Source organism: Conger conger, chromosome 11 (genome assembly GCF_963514075.1).
Source record: "Conger conger chromosome 11, fConCon1.1, whole genome shotgun sequence".
NCBI lineage: Eukaryota > Metazoa > Chordata > Actinopteri > Anguilliformes > Congridae > Conger > Conger conger.
Window position 1 is genome coordinate 23,114,005 of NC_083770.1, and position 15,402 is coordinate 23,129,406.

The following is a 15,402-nucleotide window of genomic DNA, read 5'->3' on the forward strand; positions in this document are numbered from 1 at the left end:
GTTAAAATGGGATGATGCACTTTGCAATAAAATAGAATAAACAGGCTATACTGTTAAAGACAGTTGACTGAGTAGTAGCTACTGTACAGTAAATGAAGGCATACAACTGCCAAGGTAAAGATGTATTTCATTACCTCCAGAGAGCCAGACAGCACTTTAAGAGTCCACCTAGCAAGACATCCATTCCTATAGCAGGTAGATGGAAAAAATGTGAAAATGTCAGGGGTTGAGGAGGGACGATAAACGAGGGCTCATTTGCTGAACAAAGATGCTGTTGCTCAGGACCGCATACTCTGCATTCCATCTCAGGGGCACATTTATAGCGGCATTAACGCTATGCAAACGCGGTCCGTAACGGTGTTTACCCTCCGCTCTACAGTCACACACAGGCCTCTGTATGGCACCGGAATCTGGCCGTTTGGATTTACTGCGAATCCTGTTCGCTTTCGTGCAGACACGGAAAGAAACCGCTCGTTTTTTATGCGTTCTGAAGAGACGGGCCAGAGACGGCTGTTGATTCTGGTGAAATTCCCCTGCTCATTTATTTTGAGTTATGTGGTCCAGCAATTACCCCTGGGGTGTCCTGATATACCCCAGCCAGGGTGCTTCGCTGAGGAAAGCAAGGCTGTAGCCTACATGCAAGCCACCAACGCAATGGTGCTTATGTTAGCATTTTATCTAGAACAGGGTTGGGCAAGGAGGGCAGTATCTGTTTCTGAATATCAGACCAACTTCTGCTCTTGATTATTTAATTAGCCCAATCAGCCACACGATCTGTCATTTTATCCACGTTTTGTGATATAAATAGCTGCTGATAAATTTCCTTGTCCTGTAGCCTTGTATTGTGGTCTAATTTACGAGTGAATCGGTCATGGTGCATATGGTCAATTAGCTCAATGAGCCAGGATGACTGGTCGCAGCAAAATCCTGCATACTCACCGGCCCTCCAGGACTGGAGTCGCCGAACCCTGATCGAGTCTAACCACAGTCTCAATCTCAGTATGCAATTAAAATGACAATGACTGACATGAAAGGGTGGCTTGAAAGTGTATATTTTTATGCGATGGTGTGGTCAGGTGGAGGCTGCGTATTCGGTGTGATATGTCAGCAGGAATTTGAATGACAGAACGTTTCCTGAGCAACTGGACTGCAGATCTGCCGAAATCTGCGGTTACAGGCGTAATTTAAAATATATTTTCAGGGCTTGAGCAAATACTGGATTATTTTTGCTGGCCTTGTGCTTCCACATGACAGGCTGCCAAAAAGCCCTAATGTGACCCATTACAGTCCTTTTTCACACTGAGAGTAATAGTGGTATCCAGTACAGATCAAACATTTATACACGCTGCACGCTCACATAACAGATGGCCCTGTCTTCCTGCCTTATGCACTTGCTGTTCAGCTGAAAACAGCCTATAGAAATTGTGACGCAGACTTTGTTCGATGTAATGCAGCATGCTTTAGCATTGCCACTTGTGCCACTGTATGTGATATCAGGAATAAAGTGGAATAGAGCTGCCTGATATATTGTATATTTATCATCATCAAGATATGACATTACATTACATTAATGGCATTTGGCAGACGCTCTTATCCACAGTTACGTACAGTTGATTTGACAGGAGACAATCCTCCCCTGGAACACCGCATCACAAAAGACAGAAGTGAGCTGTGCTCACTTCAATATTTATTGATTGAAAATCATATTGTAATTTTAATATTCAACAAATATTGCATGTTTTCCTCATATTGTGCAGCCCTAGAGGAGAGGAGACTAGATCTTGGAGAACAACATTCATTTTATGTATGGCACGGTGGCACAGTGGTTAGCCAGACATACATGATGAAAACAGTCCAGTATTCCTGCCTTGACCACTTCACTGGCCTCAGAGCTCGAGTTGGTCCCCAGGCACTGAATGCTGCTCGTGTGACACACTGGGGTCGAAGAGCAACCCTCTCGGCGCTTAATGATGACCTCACTGCACGGCGTAGGTGGCGTGTGACCAGGGTGCATCGCTCACGAGGAAAGCCTGACTAATCACCCTGGGCAGCAGGGCTAGGCCTCTCACAGCAGCGTGGTGGGGTTTCATCCAGTACTTGCTTGTCATGGTCTTGACTGAAGATTTTGACAATGCTTGTTAATTAGTTGAATCGGGTGTTGTAGTGCTGGGCTAAAAGAAAAAACTGCACCCAAACCAGGCCTTTCTGCCCTAGGTCTTCAGTCTATGGGTGTGGCATGTACAGGACCCATCTTGATGTGCGCACTTCAGATCAGTAGACGCTAAAAGACGGAAGAGGACTTAAAGCTTCAGTAGCACATGTTGCCACAAGGTGGCACTGCAACTCCACCCCAAGGAAAGATCTCAAACTGCCATCATGTGACTGCTAGGTTTGAGCTAAGAAAGACAGTGTTGAAGTGCAGTGTGCGTTTCTGTGGCTCCGTGTGCTTCAGGGGTTTATGTCTGCCGTCTGTGTGGTGTTCACAAACTGCTGTCCTCTTCTACCGGACACATTTTCAAAAAAGAGGACAGGGGTGGACAGGCCTTATGAGCCTAATATTAGCTTATTTGTTTTTTCTTTTTTATATGGAATCAGCAGATCTAACCTAAGTCCTGGACATTTAGTTTGAAATCCCACCTGGACAGATATTTTCCGTCCCAAAGCCCTGCCTGGGGGAAAGAGGATGTCTGCCCGGCCTTGTAGAAGTGTATTATTCCTGCGGAAAGGCCTGAGACCGGCCTGGGATGACTTGTTTGGAAGCACATGACCGGGCGAAGGGATTACAGCTTTCCTGTTACAGACAGCGGAACACAGGGCGTGATTGTGATGAGATGGCTGACCAGGCCACAGCAGTGGCAGTAGCACTGGAGCCTGTGCGGGAATCGTGACTCTGTGTGACTCCGGAAGACTCCGGAAGCACATTCCCCCAGGGAGCGACTGCCAGCCGACACAGAGAGCTTCCCTTCTCCAGCTCTGACATCAGTCGCTGTTGACCAATTATAAAGCAATTAGCTCTTCTTGTAATTTAAAGGGGGTGTGTATTTGTCAGGCCTTCAGACCTGGGTCAAATATGTAATTGTTTGGGATTCAAATACTTTTCTGTGCTCGATTGATGCCTCGATTGATCCATAAACGTAAATAAGTATTGGAATCCGCTGACCTGGCGAAAGTTCCCCTAAAGCACGTGACATCCCCGGAACAGCCAGCACTGAAGCTTAAGAGTAAACAGCGCAGGACCTGGGGTCCCACTAGGCTACGCTCTGGTGCGTTTCGCGGATAGTGTGTGCGCGCTGAATGAGCGTTCTGTTTGTTGTGCTTTCCCCTTTGTGTCGCACATCATTGTGTAACCTACACTGAAACAAAGCTTTCTGTGTGCGCATCGCCGTTCTCCAGCACAAACATTTACCTTTGAAGATTTCAGCTGTGCTCTGGTTTGATGGGCAGTGGATGAACCCTGTCCTTTGCCTCTATCTAATCTCAAACGTAATGCATAAATGGCCATTTCCTGTGGTTTATTTCATTTGAGGATGGCTTGATTGTTGGTGAAAGGTGGAAAACCAAGCATCAGCAGATTAGAGGATGAAACATTGAGTTTCTGTTTAGGTGAGGTATTTTATTTACTTGGCTTTGTGTATAAAAGTGCTTTTCCAGCTGTTTTGCAGCGGAATAACTCTTGAAGTTGGCCTTTAAACACGAGCGAAGGTGTCTGACCTCGCACAACATTCCTGTGCTGAAGTGGACCCCAGCGAACACCGCGGGCTGTTATTTAGACAGCTCCGCCGTTTGTGCTGATGGAGCAGCAGCTTCTGCCTCTCTCTCTCTGTGGGACCCCCTCGCAAACAAAGAGCGCCCCAAAACGAGATGAACCGACCCTCCATCTCATCGAGCTTCACCGCCCGGGAACAAAAGGAGCCAAGCAAACCCCTCTCTCCACCAGCGTGAATATTCCACCCCTCCGCGCCAGAGACCAGGGTTCACTGTCCGGTCACCCGAATCTGTCAGTTTAGCACGTCTAAAGCGGCGGGCAGCACCCCGCTTTCCGCCAGGAGGCCCCAAACATTGCCTGGCTCATTATTCCCGCGGGAAGGTCGCGCCCTGCCCGGCAGACCGGAACTGCGCTCTAATTAAGCGGCGTGTTTTGGCGCTGGAAGTGTCATGTCTGCTAGGCCTCCTGCTGGGAGTGCTGCTGCCCCTGCTCCCCGCTCAGGAGCACACAATGGGAGGACCTGTCCTATCCCAGCGTCCTCCAGGGTCCTCTTGCACCACCACCGCTGCCCCTGCTCCCCACTCAGGAGCACACAATGGGAGGACCTGAACTATCCCAGCGTCCTCCAAGGTAGCCACTGTTGCGGGTTTAAATGAGGGGAACCTTCCTTTATCTGCCGCACCTGGGGGCTGTTTCTTTCAACAGCAAATCTCCACTTTCCTTAATCCCTTTCAGTCTGGATGCTTTGGGTTTAGGCCGGCCCGTTTACGAATTTATTATCCGACAGGCCTTCAGTTCCAGGATGACACGATCAGGAGAAGAAAAGCCTGTCATTTTTCTTTTCTTCACACATCCTCATCTTTCCATTCCTTTGAACTGGTGACTTTGGTGAAGTTCTTAAAATTAGCGAATGATCTGCATACACATGCCCCCTGAAACACGGAAAAAGATATGTCAACTCTGATGAAGTGATGAGGCTCTGATGAAGCTGATGAAATTGCATCACTAAACCTACAGAAGTGGAGGAGTGGGAGTGTGATGGTGCAGAACAAATGTTAATATTGATTTTTTGAATAAAGCCTGTAAGCTTATAGAAAAATTCTTCACACTTGACTTAATCCGAGTCTATTGTTCTGTTCAAATCATTATTACCGTGACTGACAGGTTACTCAGATAGGTTTGAATGCATTTTATATTGTTCCCGAAAACTGTGCCGAGGGAAATGCCAGGTTATTGAAAAAACACAAACGACAGGAGTAGTGAAGTATTGAAACAGCCTCCTGCCATTGCTGTCTGCCAGGGACGGTTGCTTTATGGTCCTTGAGCGGTTGGTCTGCTTGTTTGCAGTCTTAAAAGCACTAGCTTAATGTGGACAGAGTGAGGAGATAGTTTTCAGCTTATCTGGACACCCGCTGATGTCATCCAAACGCATTAAAGATCACTGAGTGGATGTTTGCTCTTGGCAGTTAAGATGGCTGTTCTTAGGACAGGCCCTGAAAGGCTTGTGCGGAATCCACATGGATAGACACTCGTTTCAGACCAGGATACGTAGCTTTGTTGGGGAAAGGGTTTTGTGTGTCACCAGAGTTGTGTGTGTATCAAACCCTTCATATGTGCTGCCTGCCTTGTGCAGCTGTAAGAACTGGGATTAAAAGCGCTGGGTCCTTTTGTACCTTCAGCAGGAGATAGTTAGCAATGAGCTCTCATCTTTCTGCTCTATGTCTTTAAGAGCGTGTTAGGGTATAGTTTCTCATGGTTTTCATAGCACTGGCTACAGTTTGCAAGATCTGCTTTACCCTCCAGGAGAACTAATTTCTCGGTGTACAAGTGAAGATCATCTTAACACCATTTGTATTCCAGCCAAATTACAGGGGATTTATATTGACTCACTACCTGAGGCACTGGGACCGTGTACAATTATGTGCAATTGCATCAATTAGCTTCCATGTTCCTGCCCGAGCTTACTGCTGTGGTTGCTGGGCTACCTTCTGCCCATGTGCGGTAAGCTGGTCCCACGGTCTCACAGGTGTCCCGTTTCCCAGGTTTTGCGAATCCCACGAAATGTCTGTGCCCCCTTCAGAGGGTAGTACTGTGTTACTGTTAATGTTAACTCTGGAGTGAGTGCCTCTGGAGTGCCTCTTACAGCTGTCCTTTCTCTGGGCTCCTAAGTCAGTAGGGGTCGTCTCGTGTCTCGGGTCAGGGGTGAACAGGAGAACAGGGTTTCATGGACGCCATTGACACTGTGGCTGACCCATCTGCAACACGGGCCACCTCCTCTTCCCATTACCGTTCATCTTGACACCTTATGGCAAGGATCGGCAGCTCACAGTCCCCAAGGGCCTTTACCTGGGAGTCAGGTGTGAAGACAGTCTGCCCAATGCATAGCAATAATAGTAAAGAAAAAGGGATGGATTTGGATTTGAGGGCCAGTGTTGATGATCCCTGCCATATGGTGAGCTTACTAATAAGCCCTCACCGGCTCCAGGTTCTCAGGACAAAGCTTAGTGACCTGTTTCTTCCCGTTTTATTATTTGAACCCTGGCAGAATTCCCACCAGATCCACGTTTGGTGGGGGGGGGGGTGTTGAGCGGACCGTAGCGGTGTGACGAAAGCGCTACTTTGGACACATCTGGCCTGAGAACACACGGTGGGAAAAGGCGCTACGCTAATCCGAGAAGAGGTGCACCGATGCCAAGGTCTCTGCTGCTCGCCCGTCTGTGGACCATCGGGTCTTCAGGACCGCTAACTGGTCACCAGCTGCTTCCTGTGGCTGGTTCTACACTCCAAGCCAAGTCTCACACAGCCCAGCTTATTAAGAGAATGACTAGGGTCAATGGCCCTATCAACTGAAACGCTACATGCTATCTCTGTGGGGTGTCTACCAAATACCTCAAATTAAAGGCTGTACGAGACGTCTTTCACACCTTTAGGATTTGAGGAGGAAGCCGTTTGGGCCAATATAAGCCATTCCATGCGAAGTTCTTTCTCATAACCAGTTATAACAAGATTTTTTTAAAGCTTCCATCTGGTGCTCTTGTTGTAGTCTATAAGGCTGTAATGCTGCTGGCAGGTGTGTGATCTTATTTTTGTCCCACAAAGGAGCCGCCCCAAATGTAGCACAGCCTTTCTTCTGGTGGTGGCTAGTAGAGGAGGGGGGTTTGGGTGGTGAGGTGGGGTGGGGGTGGTGATCGTTAGTGTGAGAGATTAATGGATTTGGAAGGAGAGGAACCTCAAGATCAGCAGCACTGCTTAGATTATAGCACATAGCTTAATTTACCATGTTCTGTTAGAGCAGACATGGTGGCCAAGTCATGTACAGCAGTTATAATACCAGGGGCCTCTATTACCTCTATAACTCTAGATTGGACATCCATGCACAGATGCTGTTTTCGATCTGAGCATGCACAGATGCGGTTTTAGAGTTGTGCATGCAGAGATACTGAGCATGCACAATCTCTTGCGCTTGAGTTCCTTCACGTAGCTTTCTGCTCCTGATAAGGCGAGGCAGGTTTTTATTACCAACGTTAAAACCTTTCTCCAACCAGCCTTATCATGTACTTTTACTGTCAGGGCTAATCGTTCCACTGTTCACTGAATACTGTCAGAAACAAGGTTCGATTTACCAGGGGGACGGGATGCCTTTTATGATTTGGCCAAACTTTTGAATACTACTGAAATTACTGTGTGTTCCCTGAACTTCCGTACTGTCGAGTAAAAAAGTAGAATATAGGCTCTAAATAATTTGATTCACTGAGATCTTGACAAAGACGGATAGAAGAACAGTCTAATCTTGTTGAGAAAAATGCTGCTAGACAGCATAATATGAAAACAATTGGCTTTTGAAACAACTTGCTGTGTTCACTGCCTGAATTGAATTTTTGGAGGTGTCTTTGTCTACTCTTCAAAAATGAACTCTTTAAACCTGTCCACCTATTCTGTCCAATATGTCCAATTTATTTTAAAGTTAGATAGCTTGCTGTGTGTGAGCCATGGTAGTTGGCCTGATTTTATAAGTTTGCTGTGCAGTTCATTTAAAATTGTAGAGCAGTGGCCTGTATCACAAAGCAGGATTACGGAGTTAGCTGGATGACTGCACCGAGTGAAACCCGGAACCCTCCCAAATCTGGAACGTGGACTGAAGCAAAAAGAGCCATTTTGGGCTTTACTTGGTGCAGTTATCCAGCTAAATCCGTAATCCTGCTTCGTGAAACAAGGCCCAGTTATAGTAATCTTTAACCATGAAGATGTAGTGTTTCTTTCACAGCCTATAGGTGGCACTCTCACACTCATTAGTCTGATTAATGGAGCCGCATACAGCAGCTGAGCTTTGATGTTCTCAGAGATGATGAGAGTGAAGGAGGGAGCCTGAGGGCAGGTGATACCATGAGATCCTCAGAGAGAGCGCGCACACACACACACACTCACACAAGATCTTTAGAAGAGAGAGCGCGTGTGGATTTGCAGAGGCCTTAAACCTGCCCCAGGCACCGTGTGGTCCTCTGGTACTCACTCCTAAAACTTACTCATTAAGAAAGTTTCATTTCAATGGATTTGCACACACACACACACACAGACACTGTGTACTGTTTGTGGCTTCCTTTCAATCAGCAGCCAATTAAATGGTAGCATATGCCTAGATCTGTTCAATATATCGTAAAAATAATATACATCACACATGACAACGTATATATACTTAAAGTTCTTTAACCACATCAAGCATTGCTTGACCGGAGATTTAAAATGGCGTGGGCATTGTGAAGTCGTTAACAGCTCAAACAGGAAACTGCTAAATCCAATGCAAATAGAGTGGAGTATCATGTGGAGAATTAGCTGGGTTTTTTTATTTTTTATATTATGAGTGCGGATTATTCTGAAATTTTGGTTACTTGTATGAACCACTGAAGAGGGATTATCCCCATTTAGTATGCTCAGGTGGAGAAAGCTACGATTCAGATGATGACATTATGGGACCTGTACAATCGCTAGCTCACAAGGATCGCATAAGACGGGGGTCAATTGAAGTAACTCAATATCATTTTGCACTCAAATGTAAAATAAGCGGCTCGCACTGGCTCCTGGCTTGCACTGGCTCCTGGCTCGCATTGGCTCCTGGCTTGCATTGGCTCCTGGCTTGCACTGGCTCCTGGCTCGCATTGGCTCCTGGCTTGCACTGGCTCCTGGCTAGCCACGACTTGACGTCACAATGACCTCGGCAATATGTCTGCTCACTGAAGTGTTACGGGACCGATGTAGTCTGATAAAATTGATTAAATATGTCTTTATACGTATTTAGCTCACAAGAATGGGAAAAGTTCTTTTTATCATATATTGAACGGATCTAGGCATATGCTCATTTGGGGAGCAGGTACCCTTTAAGGCCTTGAGAACAAGACGTGTAGACTCTTTAGCCAATCAAGGACTCAACCTGGTGCTGAAACACGCTGAAAACCAGCGGAAACTGCAGCCGTTCAGGACTGGGGTTTGACACCCCGTTCTAGGGCATCATGGTTTCTTATGCGAGACCTTTCCTTTCATGATGAAGCGATCAGATTGTGTAACAGTGACGCGCCCTCGCAGTGAGATAGAGATTTTCCTGTGTGTGAAGTCTGAAGTTAGCTCTTTGATGGTTTAGAGCTGATGAGTTTTACAGGGAGGGTGGAAAGAACGAGATCACCGTGAGGGAAAACAAGGCTGGGCTAGTTTATGAGCTACAGGATCGTAAAATTATACTACTGTTGATAGGCTCATGTTGGTTACAAGAAGTTACGTTATGAAGTTGGTCATTTTTGAATTGGCTTGAGTTTAAGGGATTAATAAAAGGATTTCCCAAGTATGTTGCAATATCATTGATGACTTTCTTTCTTCCCACATTAGGCTAACCCTTATTTTGAAAAATAGCATGCTTGGTTGTCCCTGTAGTGAATGAAAATTGAGTTTGGCTTGAGTACTGTCAACTTTTAGTCTACCTCCTAAGCTAAATCACAATAGTGCTTGACATTGACTTTTAAAAAGTCAGTATTAAGTATTAAAGCTGGACAGTTGGTTGGCTTTAGCAGATGTGTAAATTTGGTTTACCTCCCATTGAGTTGGACAGTTCGGAAGCAGCTTGGGAGGTCTAACCAAAAGCATTTTTGAATACATATACTTTCTGGAAATGGCTAATTTTACCCTATAACTACATTTTATTTTCAAGGTTTTTTTAAGAAGTGTGCTGGCCGATTGTTTTCATAATATGGCATTGTCATTTGTTGTTCATTTTCATAAATCCTTTCTTGCCCACCACAGCCTAATAAATACATTAGTTAGACTATTCTGACATCATAATTTAAATTATTTTTTATGCACTTTTCTATTGCACATTTTGTAGGTAATATGGGTGTGATACAGTTTAGTATAATATTTCTGAACTTAAGCTATACAAGTAAAAACTAATTTAAGTTACAGCCTGTGGACTAGATAATGAGATGTTAAGCAGCCTTAATGTTATAGCTTATATTGGCCTTATCTGTTCCATCCTCATATTGGCTTTAAATGAGTCAAATATCCCTTGTACAGTCACACAGTTAGTGGGGGTTATTTGGTGCACTTAATAGTGACAGTACATTCGTAGCATGTAGCATTAGCACATCTCTGTTGAAAGGACAGTCAAGCCTTTGGCCTGAGTCATTCTCTTAATAAGCTGGGCTGTGTGAGTCTTGGCTACAGATGGCGTGTAGAACCACAGGAAGCAGCTGGTGACCAGTCAGCGGTCCTGACGACCCGATGGTCCACAGATGGGCGAGCAGAGGCCTTGGCATCGGTGCACCTCTTCTCAGTTTAGCGTAGCGCCTTTCCCCACCGTGTGTTCTCAGGCCAGGTGTGTTTAAAGGAGCGCTTTCGTCACACCGCCACGGTCCACTCGGCACGTCCCCCCGCCCCCCACCAAACGTGGATCCGGTGGGAATTCTGTTAGGGAAGAAACCGGTCACTCATCTTTGTCCTGGTTTCTACCCCCACCACCCTTTCCTCCCTCCCCCCTTTATACAATTGTGTTGGGCAGAACTGGGTAGGGGGCAGCCGGGGGTCAGGACGGGGGTTGGAGAGTGAGCAGGGTGGAAGACAGAGGGCTGAAGTCACCACAGGAAGTGCAGGCCGTAAATTATCTTTCCTCTCTGTCTGTCCTCCAAGTGCCATGGGCCTGGATAGGAAGTGCCGCAGAAGACTGAAGACACAGACGAAAAACCATTTCAGCTGAACCTCCCGGAAAACGGAACTCTTACCACCACAAATCAAGCCTACTTTTAGTAGAAAATAAAATAATATTCTACACAAAAGTCAGGATGATTAATTGTGGCTTTGGAAGCCCTTTTTAGTATGTGCCGAGGACTTTGAAGTTCTGTTGATATTGAAGATTAAAGAATGATGAAATATTACGGAACATCCATATGTTTCATAGTTATGGGGCACAGTGGTTATGATTCCAATACTTTTAATTGCTGTGAAAATGTTGTAGGGATTGGCTTGTCTGAAATCTCCATTTCCATGTTTCTTTCAACTTGTCAAGCTTATCGGTAACCGCAGGGAATGTAGATAGGGATCAAAATAAAAAGAATATGCAGCACAACTTTCATTATTTTTTTTACAGCCTGTGGACTAGAGAATAAGATATGGAAGCTTTATTGCAGCCTTAATGTTATAGCTTATATTGGCCCTATCTGTTCCCTCCTCATATTGGCTTTAAATGTGTCAAATATCCACAGTTAGTGGACACATTTTTTTTAAAATTCCATTCAGCAGCAAATGCATTTCAGACAGATTTCCTCTGTAGCTGATCAGAGGCTTCCCTGTAGAACAGTGTTCTTCTGCTAATCACTGTGGCAGATCCTAATTTTCTCAAGCGAAATATGTGCTCACGGTAAAGGATAAACCGATTTGATGCGCATTCGCAGGATGTCGAGCATACTAGAATTAAACTTTCCATCTGTTTTGAATATAAAGTGCACTTTTCATTTGGGGGAGACATGTGATCAGCTGTGAAGGTAAAAGTTGTCCAATATATCAGCAAATGCATGCTTGGACCACTCTAGAAGGATTACACATTGTTTCGGTGTCTCTTTTAGAGATGGTTTTATTGTTATTTTCATATTTTATTTAGCCTTTATCAGGAAGTCCTACTTCTCTTTCCCAAAGGACATGTTGCTGTCTGTAACAGTTTTAAAGTTGCCTTAAACTTAGAAAAATAAAACCCTCAAGAAATATAAGTTGAATGTGGAGGCTAACCGGCTATCTTCATGTGTTCCTCCAGGTGGGAAGGTCTCGGGCGAGGTACCCTACAGACGATGGACTGACGCCTAAGATCAGCTCTAAAGGTTCGTTGGTGGACACAGAGAGCGACCTTAAGCCTGTGCTTAATGCCAAAGTAGAGGTGAGTATAGTGACGTTCTGCAGGATATCGACCTTCCACAATACCGCCATATCTTCTGTTTTCTTCTCCCTTCAGTGGCTTCCTAACGATGCACGTTCAAATTCGATGCACGTGGCAGTATTCTCTTCTCTTTATAGATTATTATCTGCGTATTGGTATGATGCATGTACATGTATATTGTGTTGCAAAGTGCTTGAATATCTTTCACTGTGTTGCTTGTTCATCCATAATGCCACAAACTGGATGCTAGCATCTACATCTACCATATACTATATAAATTGAATGTAAATTGATTTAAGTTCTTGCTGCGCCATCAATGGAATACTAATGAATGCTTGAATTCATAGATGATTTTTTTTTTTAACCTCAATTTACGGGAGTACACTTCAGAATGGTTACTGATACTGCCTATTTTGTTCTACTCGGGATTAATTATCAGGGAGTGTATTTAGTTAGAGGCATACTGGACCATTTTGGTCGTACAGAATCAGTAATGAGGAATGGTCCTCTTGAGGAGAAAAATAATAACGTTCAGGTTTCCCCCCCCCCCCTTTTTCATCTCAGAGACTTCAGAGAGAGAATGCCAGGCTGAAGGAGGAGCTGGAGGACTGGCGGTGAGGTGCATTTCATCTGTATTCACACCGCTCGTACAGGATTAGCCACTTTAGCAGTCAAATATACCAGCCAAACCGTGCCACTGTTTTCCTAGCTGAGATATAAGACACAGAACACAAAACATGACCGGAGGGAAGCTTATTTAAATATGTTTTTCATTCTCAATTCGTGATTAAACGTTCATGCATGCTAGCATACAGTCTACAGCCTGCGTGCTACAAGAATACACGTGTGAATTATTTAGACTGTGAGGCTATTTGTGTTTTGGAGGCTGTCGACCACTTTTGGAGATTTAAGCATTTTGTTTAGTTTTGTTTCTGCAACCAAATTGCAGGTATGTGACATACATGGGCCATTTTCACAATAACCCCTTTTTAGAGGTTAGCATTAAAAATGTGTGGAGTGTGAGGACTGTAGCAAAGCGGAAAACGCTAGAAGCTTGGGTTTTTATGCACAGAGTCACTTTTGTACTGTACGCGTAGCTTCCACCTGCTCTTCCAAAAGAAATACATACCTGCTCTTCCAAAAGAAATACACACCTGGCACAAACTCTGTTTGCTTCTCGCATCTCTCAGTACTGTACGGCAGAACCATTTAGAAATGACAAGCGTAACATTGACATAACTGCTCTGAAAAGCTTTAAAAATAAAAGTTTTTTCCAGTTTTCTCCTTGCTTTTTGGTCAGAGAGTTGAGTACACTTATGGGCATTTCAAAGATTGGAAGCAGCCCGGTTTTTCGCAAACATCCCTCTTTCTCTCTCTCTCTCCCCTGCTCTCTGTCTCTCAGTAACAGGCTTCAAGAGTTGTTCCAAGCCACCGGCAGGTGGAAAAACAAAATCTATCACTCTCCTGCCTCGCAAAACACGCACGGTCTGCACCGTGTTTGTGTAGAGACCGTCTACATCCCGGCTTAATCGTTTTAGGAAGTATATATCAGACCCGGAGCATTTTGCTTTTCCAGATCAATTTTACTTTGCGTGTTCTGGACCGACATCTCAAACCGGTTTACAGCAGGAATACCCTTCTGCGCTCATGTCGAAAAATGTTGTTTTGGTTTTCCGATTCATGGCCTGCCTCCAAACCCCTGTTGAAGTGTGTTTTGACAGTAATTTGTTTAACTTCAGCTGGTGAATCATAATTGTAGGAGCCAGGTAGCTAAACTGCCTGCACGGTTTGAGGAGAATATTTCTGGCCTCTTCTCCTCCTGAGGGTCCAGTATCACCAGCTCCTGGAAGAGGAGAAGGAGGAGGTGTTTGAGAAGAGAAGAGTCAATCTACTGAAGGCCCAAGTGATGCAACTGGAGAGACAGGTACAGTATTCAAATAACCCCCCCCGGCCCCTCGCTGCCCAAAACCAAAAATCTCTTCAGTCAACGAGGGAATGGACCAACCCCAGGAATTATTGTACTTGTACATTTTGACTGTTTTGATGGTCTACAGAAAATATTTTCGAGTTTGAAGCAAAAAGTGCCGGAGTTTGCCGAATTGCACTGGTGGATTTTACAGCGAGGACATCCTCATCAATATTTATTTCCAAACGATTGAGCATCTGTGCTGCAGAGCTTTATGGTCAGAATAACAGAAGGGTTATTCTGTTTCATCGCTATGGCAATCAAAAGGAAGCAGTTCCAGTCTGTTTTTGACTGCTGGCAAATTCAGAAAGGCCCATTAAAACAGAAATGCTCATCATGTGGCCATCGGAGGTCAAAGGTGACCATATTTGTACATTTCTTCACAAGTTTTAGCAAAAACAACAAGGAAAGCATTATGCTGTAGAAGCCGTTACCATGGCAGCAGTCATGACGTAAATGTCCCATTCCAGCAGATAAATGTTATTACGTAGACATAAATTATGAAAAATTGAAGTGCTTGTGTTACTGTTTGACTGAGCATCAAAGGGCTCAGTGAGTGTTTATTAGATTACATTAAACCATATGACTTCAGTTTTAGTTAATAGCCCTTTCAGTGCTAGTTTTTAACCAATGAACTGCTGGATGTAATACTAAACTTGCACACATCTGAGCCTGAGACTTTAGTGGAGGCAGCTATTGAAAATGGCTGAGGGCAGAATATACTCAGGTGGTGGTTAACAGAGCGGATTGTAATCGGAATTCCATTGAAGTTGACTGGAACTCGCCATAGCTCCAACTGCCAAATTCAGCAGGCCGTCACAGCCTGATGTTTGTACAGTGGGCATTGTGCTCCTGCAGTGTTCATAAGCAGCCATATTGTAGTCTTATGGCAGGAATTTTCCAGATGTTTAAACCCTGTTTGCCTTTCCTCAGATACCTCTACCTCTATATTTGTAAAGGGAGTTTCATGGGACCTTTGCGAGCATTGGTCAGAATATTCTGGAAAAAATCTATCAGTCAATTCACATGTGACACAAGCACAGAGATTGTAAAACAACCATAGCAGTAGTGTCATATTTACATCCAAGTTTACGATGCAAGACTGTGAAGACATAGCTGTTCATTTCTATCAGTTTGATGTAGAAAGTTGTTAAAGTTTATTTCAATACCTTTTTTTCCCCTCATAAATCTCTTTCAGGTTGTTCTGTTGTCTGAAGGGTTGAGTTCCCAGATGAGTCGCTGTGTCGAGGTGGAGAAGGCTCTCGAACCCCTAACAGAAAGACTCAGGTACTTCACACAAGCTTCAAATCAATACTGCGTTTGGGC

The 15,402-nt window shown here is 44.7% G+C and overlaps 1 protein-coding gene across 2 annotated transcripts in view; it reads left to right on the plus strand.

Annotated features, from left to right (window-relative positions):
• The window catches only part of LOC133140749 (mediator of RNA polymerase II transcription subunit 15-like), a 70,752-nt gene that overhangs the window by 1,239 nt on the left and 54,111 nt on the right, over nt 1-15,402 (plus strand). Inside the window, exons 2-5 of one of the 2 annotated variants that reach the window (XM_061260919.1) lie at nt 11,991-12,110; nt 12,675-12,724; nt 13,935-14,034; nt 15,275-15,363. In XM_061260919.1, coding sequence (XP_061116903.1) covers nt 11,991-12,110; nt 12,675-12,724; nt 13,935-14,034; nt 15,275-15,363 — 359 coding nt within the window. Of the gene's footprint in view, nt 1-11,990; nt 12,111-12,674; nt 12,725-13,869; nt 14,035-15,274; nt 15,364-15,402 lie in introns of those variants that run through there. The other variant, XM_061260921.1, reaches the window with a different exon arrangement.